The 14,236-nt window shown below is 52.6% G+C and overlaps 1 protein-coding gene across 3 annotated transcripts in view; it reads right to left on the reverse strand.

Moving 5' to 3' along the window:
• SLC6A6 (solute carrier family 6 member 6) overlaps positions 1 to 14,236 on the reverse strand; it is an 88,199-nt gene that overhangs the window by 7,290 nt on the left and 66,673 nt on the right. For all 3 annotated transcript variants that reach the window (XM_017896258.1, XM_017896256.1, XM_017896255.1), the window contains exons 8-14: positions 14,030 to 14,133; positions 13,774 to 13,898; positions 9,685 to 9,797; positions 4,693 to 4,830; positions 3,472 to 3,574; positions 2,854 to 2,954; positions 213 to 383 (exon numbers count right to left, since the gene is read on the reverse strand). In XM_017896258.1, coding sequence (XP_017751747.1) covers positions 213 to 383; positions 2,854 to 2,954; positions 3,472 to 3,574; positions 4,693 to 4,830; positions 9,685 to 9,797; positions 13,774 to 13,898; positions 14,030 to 14,133 — 855 coding nt within the window. The remainder of the gene's footprint in view (positions 1 to 212; positions 384 to 2,853; positions 2,955 to 3,471; positions 3,575 to 4,692; positions 4,831 to 9,684; positions 9,798 to 13,773; positions 13,899 to 14,029; positions 14,134 to 14,236) is intronic.

Consider the following 14,236-nt stretch of genomic DNA (forward strand, 5'->3'; position numbering starts at 1 on the left):
TGTCTCCATAAAGCCTTCTCCCATGCGAACTGTACTTGCTTCCCGTCTTCCCACAATGCACTCTCCTGCCCACAAGCTGAACCACTGGATGGGTGAGGGAACTATGGCTCAGAGAGGGCAGGTGACTCGCCTGAGATCACGCAGCAAACCAGCAACAATCACCTTTGGCCTCGCGCCTCCCACCTCCCCTGGCCCTGGGCCCAAGCACTCACCACAAGGAACGGCCCCTCGGTCTGGCAGAGGCGGATGATGATGACCAAGGGAACGCAGAGCATGGAGGAAAGGGCCAGGCTCCAGCCCAGCCCAATGGCCCAGTTGGGGTACACGTATGTTTTGTTGTAGGTCAAGGGTACGTACTTGACGAGCGAGAAGATGAAACATCCCTGCAGAGAGATGGGGGCAGTCAGGAGAGGGGTCCTGGGCATTGGGGGGTCGGGGGCTTCTGGGACCAGGACTGGTCTCAACCCGAGGGAAGGGTCTCTCTCCTTGGGAAAGGACTGGCTTAGGTCTCCTACCCCTCTCTGCTGCCATAAGGATCCCCCCCAGTGAAAACAGAGTCATTTGCCTGCTCAAAACCCTTCTGTGGCTCCCAGTGCCAGCAGATGCAGTCCAGACTCAGTGCGGCCGGGAGTGTCAGCAGAAGCTGCGCCCCTCCCTCCCTCAGCTGCCTCAGCTCTCCCTCCATGTCCACACTCCAGTCACCCTGAAGAATTCCTTCTAGCTCCTCTGCCACTGATCTCTGGGTCTTGGCACAGGCTGTTTCCTCTGCCTGGCCCTCTTTCCCCCTCTTCTTCTCATCCTAACTTGGCTCCACAGGGCCTGCCTTACTTGCCCAGGCACCACCCAGATCTCTCCTTCCAGAAAGCGAGTGGCTGTAACCATTTCTTGGGCACACATGTTCTGCCAGACTGCGAGTCTGAGAGTAGGCACGTGTGTGTCTTGTCCTATTTCTTTAACACCCAGTGCAGCTCCAGGTACATATAGCAGGTGCACCGTAAGTGCTAGCAGCGTAGATGAAAGCCTTTTTTCCCTGACTGCCACCCTCCATCTCAATCTCTGAGCCACAGGCAGCAGGGGCCTGGGCACCTGGGCCTTGCCCTGTTCGGTGTCCACAGCCCAGCCCCAGCTCCACACTAATGGCCAGTGGCCATCAGCATGCATGAATGGTGGGGTGGGGTCAGCCCTGTGCCTCCAAAGGGAGCAAAGCCCACCTTTCCCTGTGAGAAGAGCACCTAAGGCTGGCTGGGGGCTCCCGGGGCTTCTGCTTCTAGTCAGAATGAGAGCATCTCTGAGGAGAGCCCAGGGTGGCCTCAGATTGGTCTACAATGTGAAAATGGCCGAACTCTTCAACACCTACTAACTGGGATTTGACAGAAAGATGCATCTTTCTAAAGCAGAGTCAGTGATGGGCCAAGGGAAAGCACCAGCCTGCAGGCATCTTTTACTGGGCACCTACTGCTCGTCTGGCCCTGCTGTTGTTCCCGTCCTTATGTGTAGGGCTGTGGCTCAGATGAGTGAGTCCCAAGAGATGCTGCCCTGGGCCCTCCTAAGCAGGAGGAGCTTGCAGCCAGTGCCTGCCTGTTTCCCATTCCTCTCCATGAGGGGGACCTCATCTCACCACCTGGGAATGCAGCCTATCTCTGACATATCCAGCTCCTCGGGGAGGGAGATAAGGAAACCGAGGGTCAGAGTGGTGAGAAGAGCTGTACACAAGCAAACATTAAACCAGGATGAGAACACAGGTGGGTCAACTAAACTCATCTCCAATGATAAACTCGCCAACTGTTGTGGTTACTGGCTCTTACCATTACTTATTTTTGTGGGGGGAAAGTCCGCACTTCAGAGGAAAAGGCTTCATGCATATTAAATAACAGTAACAGTCTAAGGTCATCAGCTGCCACCGGGGTCCTCCTTCACAGTCTCCTGGTTTTATAAGTGGGGAAACTGAGGCCCACAGAGGGAAGTGACTTGCTTGAGGTCATATCATGAGTTAACAGCAACATTGACTTAGTCTGGCCTGACAGCAGGTCACGGAGGGGAGGGCCTATTTGTCCTCAGCACCTGGCCCCTAAATCCAAGGAATATTGGGCCATTTGTGCTCCCCATAGTGGAGTTGTGAATGGCACGACGGATGTTGTCTCCCTGGCAATAAGCTCCAATGGTCACAACTGATTGCAAACCCTGATGGCTTTGCCATGGAGGAATTCCCATTCACTGGCACCTTGGAGTGGGACCATGAAGCAGACTGCATGGGCAGGTGCCAAGGCCAACTCCAACATGGCAGGCGAGAGCATCCTTGTGGGAAGAACAACATGGCACACTGATGCCCTTGGGCCTGGGTGAGTCCAAAGCTTTCCTATCCTTGGGAGAACCCAGGACTTCCCCTCTCTAAGCTACTACCCCCACCTCTCCATGGAAACACCCTGTTTCCAATGTCTCTGACCTCTCTACTAGATATCCCAAAGGCCCCTCTACTTCCCCAGTGACCCAAACTGAGCTCATGAGCTCTGGAAGGTTTGGGGAAAGAATGTGCTTTCAATTCTGGATCCTCTCAATTTCTCAACATGCTCCAGATACACTGTCCTCTTTTAGGATGCCTTGGCCCTGCACAGGCTGGTTCCTCTGCCAGAAATATCCTTCCTGTTTTCTCCTCCTGACAAATTCCTACTTATCCTTCAAAACTCAAGCTAACCCCCTGGAGCAGCCTTCCTCCCCTCTCGCAGGCAGCGCTGAAGCTGGGTTTATTACAAGTCCATGCTGAACAGATGCTGCATGAAAGATGGTTTAGCAGGTGAAAATGTCAAGCCCTGGAGAGAAGAGGCCACCAGCTAGAGCCACAGAAATGGAACTCACAACACAGAGAACTGGAGTGATCACAGCCCAGCTGTACTTCATCCAGGGCCCGGGCCGATAGCCAATCATGTCCTCAATACCGTCATAAAGGTTATCACCTCCTGTAAGAGACAGAGGGGGACATTTGCTGACACAGCGTTCAAGGCCAGCAGCGGCTCAGGGGCCATGACGGGGGGGTCTCTGGGACCTGATCCAGGCCTCTGCATCTCCACATCATGGATATCCAAGTGTGGCAGAAACAGACATTTACACAAAATTCAAATGTAATTCTGCATCTTGTATTCTTCTGGCAATCTGAGGCACACCCCAAACCCTAGGTGTGCAATCTTAGGCACAGCCCAAACGCAAACCCAAGGCCTCAAGGAGGTAAAAAGGGAACATTCCAGGTCCTGCACAACCAAGTTCTGAATTTGTGAAAACATCCAGTCACACCTCGCACCTTTAGCACCAGGAGGATCTTCAGTGTGGCTACAGTGAGATTATTTGTGTAGTCTAGGTAGGGAGGGCCTACTGTTCAACTCAAATTGAATTCCCTTTGGATTCTCTGCTTCTGAAGCTTCTAAGTAGAGAAGCCCAAAGGAGAACCTTGAGAAAGGACATGAAAAAATCTGTACTCACCATATATCCAGGCAATAACAAAACATTCAAAGAATGCAACCCACAAAAGGCATACACCGCTAGCTGCATAGTAGTCAAAGAGCTGAAACACATACATGCCACCCTGTGAAGAAAAAACCACAGAAGGTCGATTTCCTACCTGGTCTCCCATTTCTTTCATATACAAAGAGCTCTGGCATATCAATAACACAAGAAAACCCAAGAGAAAAATGGGCAAAGACTCTGACGACCAGATAAATATACAAAAAGATGCTCAACTTCATGTTTGCCAAAGGTAATTAAAAACACACATACAGATAAATGAAAGCAAAATGATGGGTCCACAGGAGCCTGCTTCCCAAGGAGGTGCTTCACACCAAGTGCAGCTGACAGAGAAGACTCCAGGGTCACCCCGCTGCTCAGTGAGTGGCCCTGCAATCTGACTTCTGGGGTGGGGGTTCTTACAAACACCTCCAGAAAAACACTTTTACTTCTGGTAAGGAAAAATGGTGAAGTGAAGCCCTGAATTGGGTTTTCGGAGAATTGTTAAGTGGGACCCATTCCTGGGGAACAGGGGAGATGGTGGGGGGCATGCAGGGGACAGCGTGCCCTGGCTGGATGCTGGGCTTCCATTCTTAGTACAATCTTTATCTCATCTGGCTTGTCTCTTGCTAGACACGTCTTAGATGTTCCTGTTCCCTTCTGCTCTTTGCTTCCCTTGTCTGCATCTGAAATCGCCCCTCCTCCTAGCCCCTGCCTACCCTCTGAATAGTGTATGCACCCCCACCCACACACCCCCGGTCTTGGCCCTATGGCAGGTGACCTGCAAGGCCGTGCACCTCTACATGGCGCTGCGGTATTTCCTGGGAGGCCTGCATTTACCCTTGAGAATGTCTCCACCCCACCCCCAGGCCCGAGAAGGGCACACAGTCAGGGGTGAACAGAGTTGTGAAATGGATTTCACCTGAAGATCCTCTTCCCAGGCCTATCAGGACAGAGGACAGCGGGTGGTCACAGTGTGGCCACAGCAACAGGCAAAATAATTGGGTAGTTTGGGTCAGCTGTGGGCTCCTGAGCCCCCTCATGCTGCCCCCAGTATTGGCCCAAGCAGGACCCCTGAATTGGGTGGGGCTAGGAGATGAAGCCCCTGCCTGGCCCTCTCACCCAGCTGCTGCCTCCACTATGGCCTTGAGGAGGGCATTGGAGCACCAAGCCCGAAACACAGGTGAGAGAGCCACCTACCTCCGTCACCATCGTCAGCCCCAGCAGGTAGCTGATGCTACACACGAAGGCGATGAAGATTTCCCGACGATAACCCTTCCTTAGGAAGGATGGGTAAAGATCAACCAAGGATGTGATCTGTCCTTCGACTTCAACAAACTGAGGAGGGGAAGAGAGAGAGCTGGTGAATGGCCGACGCTCAGGCCACCCTTGCCTACTGCTCAGAGGGAAGGGCCCAGGCACACACAGTGCAGGAGCAGATGAGACCATCCTTGTGTCCAGAATTGGCCTGTGAGATCAAGTTCAAGTGTGGGAGCCTGACTTCCCTGGTTGTGCCTGGGGAGTCCCACCTGCCACTCCTCGGAGCCAGACAATGTAACATGCGGTGGTCCACACCCAGTTGGCCAAATATTCCACACCTCTGCATCTTCGCTTAGGCTGTTCCTGCTGCCAGAATGCCTTTCCCCATCCTCCAAAGCTCAGCTTGAGAACAACTGCGCCTCTGAAGCCAATGCTGACCCTCTCTCCTGGCACATTCAGGGGCATGAATGTGTTGCCATGACAACCTCCCTCATTGATCTCCATCCTCTTGGAAGATAAGGGTGGTATCACACTCACTTTTGGGCCTCGAATGCTGAGCTTGGCCAGACACATTGGCTGCTCAGCAAATGTGATGAATGGGTGGACCTTAGCACCAACTTGCCTGGCAGCTCAGGGGAAGTCTGAGCCTCAGTTTCCCCATCAGTTGAATGGCAGGCAGTTCAGGTCAGATTCACACAGTGGCTTTCAATCCTTTGGGGATCACAGACCCATGAGAGGACTTTGCATGTGTGCACACATGCTGTGGAACCACCTGCTGCCTGGGACTCCAGGAACCCATCCCTGGGCTCCCAAAGGAAAAGAAGCTGGTTGGAAAAGGCCCCTCCGTAGGTAACATTCCAGGGGGATTCTCAGTCTGTCTAAACCTTTCCATCTCTGTGCCTAACCATTTATCTTGGGGGTTGCTCCATATCATTACACAGAAAGCTGCCTCATTTTTAAATGGATAAAACTCCACCCTTGGGTAGGCATCGCCATCGATCTCATGCCTAGCTGATGGTCTCCAGACTCAACTCTTCCCCTCCTCCTGTGCGCAGGCATTGTGCACGTAGCACAGTCTTAGAAGAGAAGCTTTGGGGTTAAAGAGCACACAGCAGCACTTTAAATTTGGATGGCTACACCCAAACTTCCCTGCCAACGAACACACCCTCCAAGGCCTATCTGATTCCTTCAAAAGTCGAAGAGCTAATCCAACCTGGACCCAGACGTTCTTTCATCTGAACGAGGCTTTTGGGAAGGACATTTCCCCAGCATTCCTACCAGACAAATCTAACCCCTTCCTCCTTTGGGACGCATTGCAGGAAAATCCAGGGAAGAAACACAAATGAGGAGAAATCCCTTCCATGTGCTGACAGGGGCTGGAGAGATCAGACTGCCACCAGGAATAAGGGAAAAGAGGAGCAGGAGGCTCTCGAGAGGGGCCGAGAGAAGGGGCTGCTTTTTTGACCTCTGACTCATGTGTCTGCCGAAGGGGTTTTAAACCTGAATTGCCACTGAATTAGAGCAAACCTGCAGCTCAAACGCTAAGCTTCAAAAGGAGTTAAAAATAAAGGTTCTTTCCTTTTTTTTGAGATGGGGAAATCAGAGACAGGAAGGTCCAGTGTCACTGTGAATCAGGGCCAAGACCAGCACAAACCCCCATTTCTCAGTTCCTTCGTGCTTCCGGAGAACACTGCTATACTCCAGCGGCCTCTTCGGCCCTCCCTCGCTTAAGAGCTGTGTGATGGGCTTCTCTGAGCCTCACTTTCCTCTCTGTGAAATGGGAGGATCTTGCCCACTTAGCAGGGATGTTGAGAAAGACTTGCAATTATTAGAGTAAAACCGTTCACCTATGTCAGCAGGCTGGGTGAGCTCTTTGGGTGCAGGAGGAGTGGGTTGCAACTCTCATCTCCTCTCACAATTTGTTGAAAAACCATGTCCAGGCTGGGTAGGGTGGCTCACGCCTATAATCCCAGCACTTTGGGAGGCCGAGGCAGGCAGATCACCTGAGGTCAGGAGTTCGAGTCCAGCCTGGCCAACATGACAAAACCCTGTCTCTACTGAAAATACAAAAATTAGCCAAGTGTGGTGGCACACACCTGTAATCCCAGCTACTTGGGAGGCTGAGGCAGGAGAATCACTTGAACCCAGGAGGCAGAGGTTGCAGTGAGCCAAGATTGCACCACTGCACTCCAACCTGGGCGACAGAGCAAAGCTCCATCTCAAAACAAACAAACAAAAAACCATGTCCCTCTTGGGTAGTCTGGATGGCAACAGACATCTGTCTCCACACGGCTGACTCCTCTACCCTGTCTCACTAAGAAATGCACAGCAGTATGATGGCTCTTAGGCCAGACGGACTCTCCCGCCAATGGTAGGAACCCCTGATGAGCCAGGGTCACACTCCCTGCTCCCCTGCCCAGGACGCAGTAACATCAATGGGAGGCCTCTGCCTGTTGGCTGTAGATCTCCATACTTCCAACAGGAGGAAGTTATTTTGGGGAAATTCAAGGGGAAGGCCAATTGGGACAAACTAGCAGGTAAGAGACAGTTTCTGGGGACAGGGAGACCCAGCACCAAGCCCTTAACTAGCTGTGTGGAGCCTTGGCTAAGTTCTTGGTCTCTCTAAGCCTCAGTTTCCTCAGCTATAAGAAGGGTAAAAATAGTACCCAAGCATCGCAACACTGCAGCTTAAAGAGTTCATGTATAAAAAGTCAGGTGCAGGGCTGGCAGGAGGGCAAACTGGGGAGGCAGTGTTGAATGGGGACAGAGGTTCCATTTGAGAAGAGGAAAAAGTTCTGGAGATGGATGGTGGTGATGCACAATGTTTGAAGGTACGAATGCCACTGAGCTGTGCACTTAAACCTGGTTCAGATGGTAAATGTGTGTATCACCCCAAACACACATGCACACAGAAGCCTGCCACGAGGCCTGGCACCCAGTGAACACCTCTCATGGCAGGGCTGTGATCCTGTCACGGTGAGGCACACTGCTGGCATCTGCAAAAGCTTCCCCATTTCCCCAAGTTCACAAAGCAAACAGATGCAAAGGAGGAAGCCCAATCTGTGCCATCAAATTCCCATCCTGGTTCCCTGGGACATGGGGCCTGGGAGACCAGTGACTCAGGTTCAATTTCTACTCTTGTCCCTGGCAGGTCATCTAACTGCTCTGAGCCTTAAGTTCCTTGCTCTGCAAAGTAGGAGGAGTGGCTGTGAGAACCCACCAGATTCTCTCCGTGTGCCACCGGCATGGGGCCTCCCTGAGAGATGCGTGTCCTCCACCAGGTCCCACCTCCTGGGGAGAAAATCTAATGAGTGACCATCTCCACCTGCTCAGGGAGCCATTTCCAAAGCCCAAGTGGCCTATTTTGGGCCCATGAAGATGTCATGCCGTGTCATTTATTAACCTCTGTTTTTGTTTTTTTTCTTTCACTTAGAGCTTTGGAAGAAGTTACAAAAGCCATTTGCTTGGGGCCTCTGAAGGCCAAACTCATTAACTAGGAATGATTAATGGAGTCCTCCTGCTTGTTTATTCAGCTCAAGTCCATCAACAACTGCAGAAGTATTTTGTTTTCCGTCTCCCTGATGTTTTCATTCCGTCTTCTCTGCTAATCCTGCCCCCTTCTCTGCCAAATCCCCCGCTCTGTTCTTGACCTTGCTGGCTGGCCGCCTCCTCTCTCTGGACTCACCCTCCTCTGCTTGACCTTCAGAGACTTTTCCCCTACCAGGTTCTGAGGACCCACTTGGGACACTGACTTTGAAGACTGCGGCCCGCGGGGAGGGCGACAAACGGCTCTCCCGCCCTGGCTGCAGGCTCCAACCTCTCAGGGGTTCTCAGTTGCTCAAAGGCTTCCCAAGAGGCATTCAGACCTCCAGACCCAGACTACACAGTCTACATCCTATCTGCTTCTCAGCGGCCCACCTGCGTGGTGCTGCCTGAGGGACTCATCCTGGCCTGGGAACACAACCAGCCTGTCCCACATGCCATCAGTCCCTACTCCTGGAGTCATGTCTGTGCTCTGAACTGTTGTTTCAACAAGACCCTGTCAAAAATACACCTATTTCCAGGGAAAGGGGCCCAGGAGCTCAAGTGAATTGTCCTTCGAGCACTGCTGACTACTCTGCACCAGGCACTGGCTACTCTACAGCCAGACGCAGCCACTCAGCGGCTCTCATTGGCATTCCCTGGCCATGAGTCACCCTCTAGTGGAGGCCCTGAAGGGGTGGGATGTGGGGTTTAGAAGTGCAAGAAAGAACCTCAGTGGAGACAAGAGTCCTGCCTCAGGAGGGCAGAAGCCAGGACAGTCAGAGGTCAGGGCGGGTTTGAGCGAGGCTCCCGGCCTGTGTGGTGTATGAAGCATGGGAGGGAGCCAATGCCTGGCCTCTCGCACGCTCCAGGGAACACAGAATCCTGAGTGTGGAGTAGGCTTCTCCTGGGCACTTGTAACTGATTATGATGGCCCCGACAATGACCAGTTCACACAGAAATGTGGGTCCCTTCTCCGAACCGCCCGTCTGCCGCGCCCTCCCGTGCCCTTCCGACACTCCACTGGAGCGCCATCATGACTTATTGAGTCGTGACCTCCAATTCATCATTTGTGGCTTGACGGTAACCACAAACCCTGGTTGTCCCTGTCATAACCCACCCACTCCAAGATCCTCTGGATGCCCCTCTGCCAGCAGACAATGTGCCATGCCACGTCTTGTGTGCACTCCATTAGGCTAAATAATTATCTTGTTCAAATGCACTTTCTGGGGACCCAGAGCCTTTTCTATTCCTGGTGTCCTGGTGGAACCCTCACAGCTGAAGCACTGGAAGTCTGACTGGAGTGGGGAAGGGGGTTGACCACCTCCCAGGTGGAATAAGGAGGCTTTCCCAGAGTTAGGCTCCCTACAGGAGCAGTCGCCCCAGGGCCATCCTGGGACTTATACGCACCTGGCTATCCAGTCCAAGCAAGAGAAGCATAATAAAAAAAAGAATGGACCAAAACGTGGGCAGCGGCATCATTGTCACAGCTTTTGGGTAGGCAATGAAGGCCAGGCCAGGACCTAGAAAGGAAAGAAAATGGGGAGGGGCACAGGGGACGAGACATCAGCCACCAAGCCACTGGGAACCCTGGGCTCACACAAAGACACTCAGACCCAAATACAGTAGGGAGCCAGGTCTGAACTCTGGCCTGGGGAAAGAGACCAGGCCTGTCTCACTTTTGGGTGGGACACGCTGGGGCTCAGGAGGGGCCCGGTTTTAGCATCTGTCTCCTATGCAGCACACGTGGCCTCCTCACAAACCAGCATCCATTGGGGTGTGGTTATTTGGGGTAGGACGAAGACTGAGCCCGGGGCTCAGTCTGCAGAGACAAAGGAAAGGGAGGATCCCCCACCCCGAAGCAAAGCCATCGAGTGGACAGCCTTTGCTGGAAGGAGGCGGGGGAGAGTGCTGGTGACCTGACCGCCCACAGTCTCCTTTGCAAAGGGAAGGTTTCTATTTTTGAGTTAATGGCTAAAACACCATAGGAGTGGAAAGAAAACAAAACCATGCCCAATAGGGGGCATGTCTCTTCAGGGGTGCATTTGCAGGGCTCCCCCTGGCAAGGTCAGAGCCGAGCCCACAAGGTCAAGGTTGGGCCAACCAGGGCCCAAAGCTGAGGGAACGTGGGTGCAGGGGCAAGGTCCCAGGCCTGCAAGCCCTGAGGCCTGCATCCAAGTCATCCTCCTCCAATTTCCTTTCGGAATCACCCCATACTCTCTCAGGGCCTCAGTTTCCCCACCTGAAAAGTGAGGGGCAGGTGGCCATAAATGACTCACAAGGAGCCTTCCTGTGTTTAGAGTCTCAGAGGTAGATACCATGTCACTACAAAAGGGCTCTGGGTTTCAAAAGAGGGGACTTGGATAGAACCTGAGGGAGAGCTGGGGAGATGGGGGCTGTCAGCTCAGGGGACGTCTCTGATGGAAGACATTCGGGAGACAGACAGAAATGTCTCCTCCTGTCTCCAGCCTGCCTGAAAGCGGATGCCAGCAGAAAGAATTTAGTTGTTAACTGAGACCTGTGGGTCTGAGAAGCGAGGGCAGCAAAAGAAAGTAAAATCTCCAAAAAAAAAAAAAAAAAAAAAAAAGTCAAGAAGCAGGAAAGAAAAAGGCCAGAGAGCAGGAGCTGTTCAGCAGGGATTAGAAACCAGATGAATGGCTCAAGAATGAAAAACAAAAAGCAAAACCCAACTTCATAATAAATTGGAACCAGAAACCACATTATACGGTGTTAACACCCCCAGTGTGGCAGGGAAGGGTGCGTCCTTCTACAATCCGGAGAAAACCTGACCAAAATATATCCTTGGGCAGCAACAGAGTGGTTGGTCACTGAGATGCTGGACACCCCCACCAGGAGTGGGGGTTTACCAAGCCCAAAGTTGCTCAGAACATGCCCAAAGGAACCAGGGCCAGGTTCAGAAAATATGGCCCCAGGACCTGGTGAGATGACTTTTGAATCAAAGTTGAAGTTGGAGTCAAAAGCCGCAGCGTTTCCACCAAGGCTGGGGCCCTGCTGGTCCCCACAGAACGTCAGCGCTGGCCCTGACTGGTCCACACCGAATGAGGAATCGAGTCCAGCCAGCTGCGAGACAGATGCAAAATGGGTTCCCACCACCCCCAACCCACCAAGGACGTTGTGAAGATTCTCAATTCGCTCGTTTCTGTATTTTAGTTTTGCCTTTCTCAAGCCAGCCTCTGGGAGAGGGCCTGAGCGTCTTTCTCTAAAAGTGCATGGTGAACTCAAGAGAGAGAAGTCCAGGAGACATAATCTAGCCACTCCGAGAACCTCTGGATGCCTCTCTGCTAGCAGACAATGTGCCATGCCACGTCTTGTTTGCACTCCGTTAGGCTAAATAATTATCTTGTTCAAATGCACTTCGCTCAATATGGTGCTTGTTAAAAGCTTATTAGAGAAATAATCACCCTTGATGTGCCGGCTGTTCAGACATCACCGTGGGGAATAAATGACAAGGTGTTTGAAGTGGACGGGAAAAAACAACTGAGATTGACAATATATGTGTCTATGAAAATACTTCGTTGTCCATGGAGGAAGATATATTGTATGTATCTATCTGTATCTCCCATTGCCAAATTCACTCCATACTCCTGGAGATTCCCACTCAATTGCAATTGGTTTGCAAGCCCTCAGCTGAAAGCAAGCCATCTGCAGAGGAGGTATAAATCATCCCTGGCTCCCCCTCACAACTCTTAACTGCCAAACTCCCAAAGGGGTGTGGGGACTTCTGGAGTTACATTCGGCGTCCTCAGTCTCTGGCCTGCTTTTGGGGGCTCTTTGGGCTGGGTGGAGGGAACAGTACATCTGAGGGTCCACTTTGGAAGCAGGGACAGTGGAGAGGTGTGTGGGGGTGACATGTGAATTTGCTAAGGTGGTCCTGCAGTGTTGTCAGGGGTCTAAGGATGGGGCTGGGCAGTGTGCGTCTCTGCCAAGCAAAGAAGACAGTGAGGAGGGGCCAGGGGCTCTGGGAGGTCACAGAGGCCCAGACAAATTCTCACACTGGAAGGGCCAGAGGTTGTTGCATGTGTCCAGGGTGGGCTGGGTGCCAGGAGGGGGACATCCTTGTGTCAGAAGGCCTGTCCAGCATGTGACAAGTGGAGAAATAGTGGACAGGATGTTCAGAAAGCCCTGTTGTAGCCCCACCTATCCCAAGCAAAGCCCTTGCTCTCAGGCTGCTGGTCTCCTCATCTGAGAAGGGAACATCTGGACACATGATGCTGAGGCACCTTCTGACCCTCCAATGCTAGGGCTCTAGGACTCAGGGACTGGGACATTGCCTCATGTTCCAAATACAGATGGCACAGGAGGTCAAGGGCAGTGGAATGGCAGGGCCTCTGGCTATGTCTGGCCCTAGTCTATGGTGGTCCCTGAAGTTAATAACCCTTACGCTCTCCCATTGGCTTGGAAGGAGCCTCAGCCCAGGACCCTTGCCACCTCCAGGTAGCCCCAGGGTGGTTGTAAGAAATTAGGACATGGATGGGGTGGGGCTAGGGGCTCAGCATGTAAAATAACAAAACCAACTGATGACCATCCACAAAGTGAACTGTGCAGGGCCGGGGAAGGGTGGAGAGGCCAGAAAGGTGGACTTTGAGGATCCTGGGAGCCTGAGGGAATCCCATAACCCAAGCCACTGCAATTAAAGCTACAGGCCCAGGACCTCAAGCAGCCATGGCCGAGGCCCAGAATTGAGGTACCTGAGAGACTGCAGATTCTAGCAACTGAAGGCCCCATGATTTTCAGGTTCCAGAAGCACCTTGCTGGAACTCTGGGATCCCAGATTCCTAAGGTCCCCGTCTGTGCAGGGTCCGTGATTCTAAGACACTGGCATCCTCCATGCCTACTCCAGGTAGCCCGAGGAACAGCGCCTGGTCAACAGGGCCCACACCCCAAGGGGTGACATTGTACTTACAACCCACCCCCAGTTAGATCTGCCACTGTCCCAGTAGGTCGTCCCCTCATCTACCCCCTCCCCCCACACACTGCACCCAGTGCCTACGGTGGTGCCTGACACAGAGTGTGGACTCGTTCACGAGAAATCGGTGGAATGGATGAATGCATCTGCTTAGAGGGAGCGCGCTGGGAGCAAAGTGCAAAATACAGAAACCAAGGCTGAGAAGGTGGTGATGGAATGCCGATTGGTGGCTGACTTGGGCCTGAGTTAGGAAAGTGGTTTCTGTTGTGGAAACCAGGAGTTTGCTGGGGAAGGACGGGAGGCGGGAAGACCACGCTAAGGTAGCTAAAAATTCCCCAACTTAACCACCCCCCATGCTTTTGCCACCCCTCAGGCCAAATTGCAATAAAAATGTTTAAAATTTGGCTTTTGTACTCTTTGATATTTCGGGGACATCTTGGTGGGGGGGGTCCATTTTAGAAACCAGGCTCGTCCCCCCTCAAAGCCCCCTGGGGTCTGGCTTCATGCCTGCAGTACTCGGCTTACACACTAGGTGGCAGTGCCCACCACCACTGCCACCGATACCACCGTACCTGACTCAGCCACATCAGCAATGTCCACCCCTTGCTCTTGTGCCATGAAGCCCAGGATGGAAAAAATTGCGAAGCCAGACACAAAACTGGTACCACTGTTCAGGCATCCCAGCAGCATACAGTCCCTAAGTTACACATATGTCAGGGAGCAAGTTAATTCACAACACAAGGAAGCCACGCTCCCTACTTCTCTTTTTCTTTAAACATCATCATCATCATTTCTAAAGTCCACCAGGCCCGCCGGCGCAACACTTGCCTGTACGAGTTGTACTTGTACTTATTGTAGCTCCCCAGTGAGGTCATAGCCCCCAGGCAGATGGCGTAAGAGAAGAATATCTGAGTCCCAGCGTCAATCCACACCTATGAGGGGAAGGGAGGTGGCAAGGAGAGAGAGGAGGGCTGTTAGAGCTGGCTTCCTGGAGGAGGCAGCGAGGGTTATGTCCACTCGGCGATGGGCTGGTGA

The sequence above is a fragment of the Rhinopithecus bieti genome, unplaced genomic scaffold (genome assembly GCF_001698545.2).
Source record: "Rhinopithecus bieti isolate Rb0 unplaced genomic scaffold, ASM169854v2 scaffold_26131, whole genome shotgun sequence".
Classification (NCBI taxonomy): domain Eukaryota; kingdom Metazoa; phylum Chordata; class Mammalia; order Primates; family Cercopithecidae; genus Rhinopithecus; species Rhinopithecus bieti.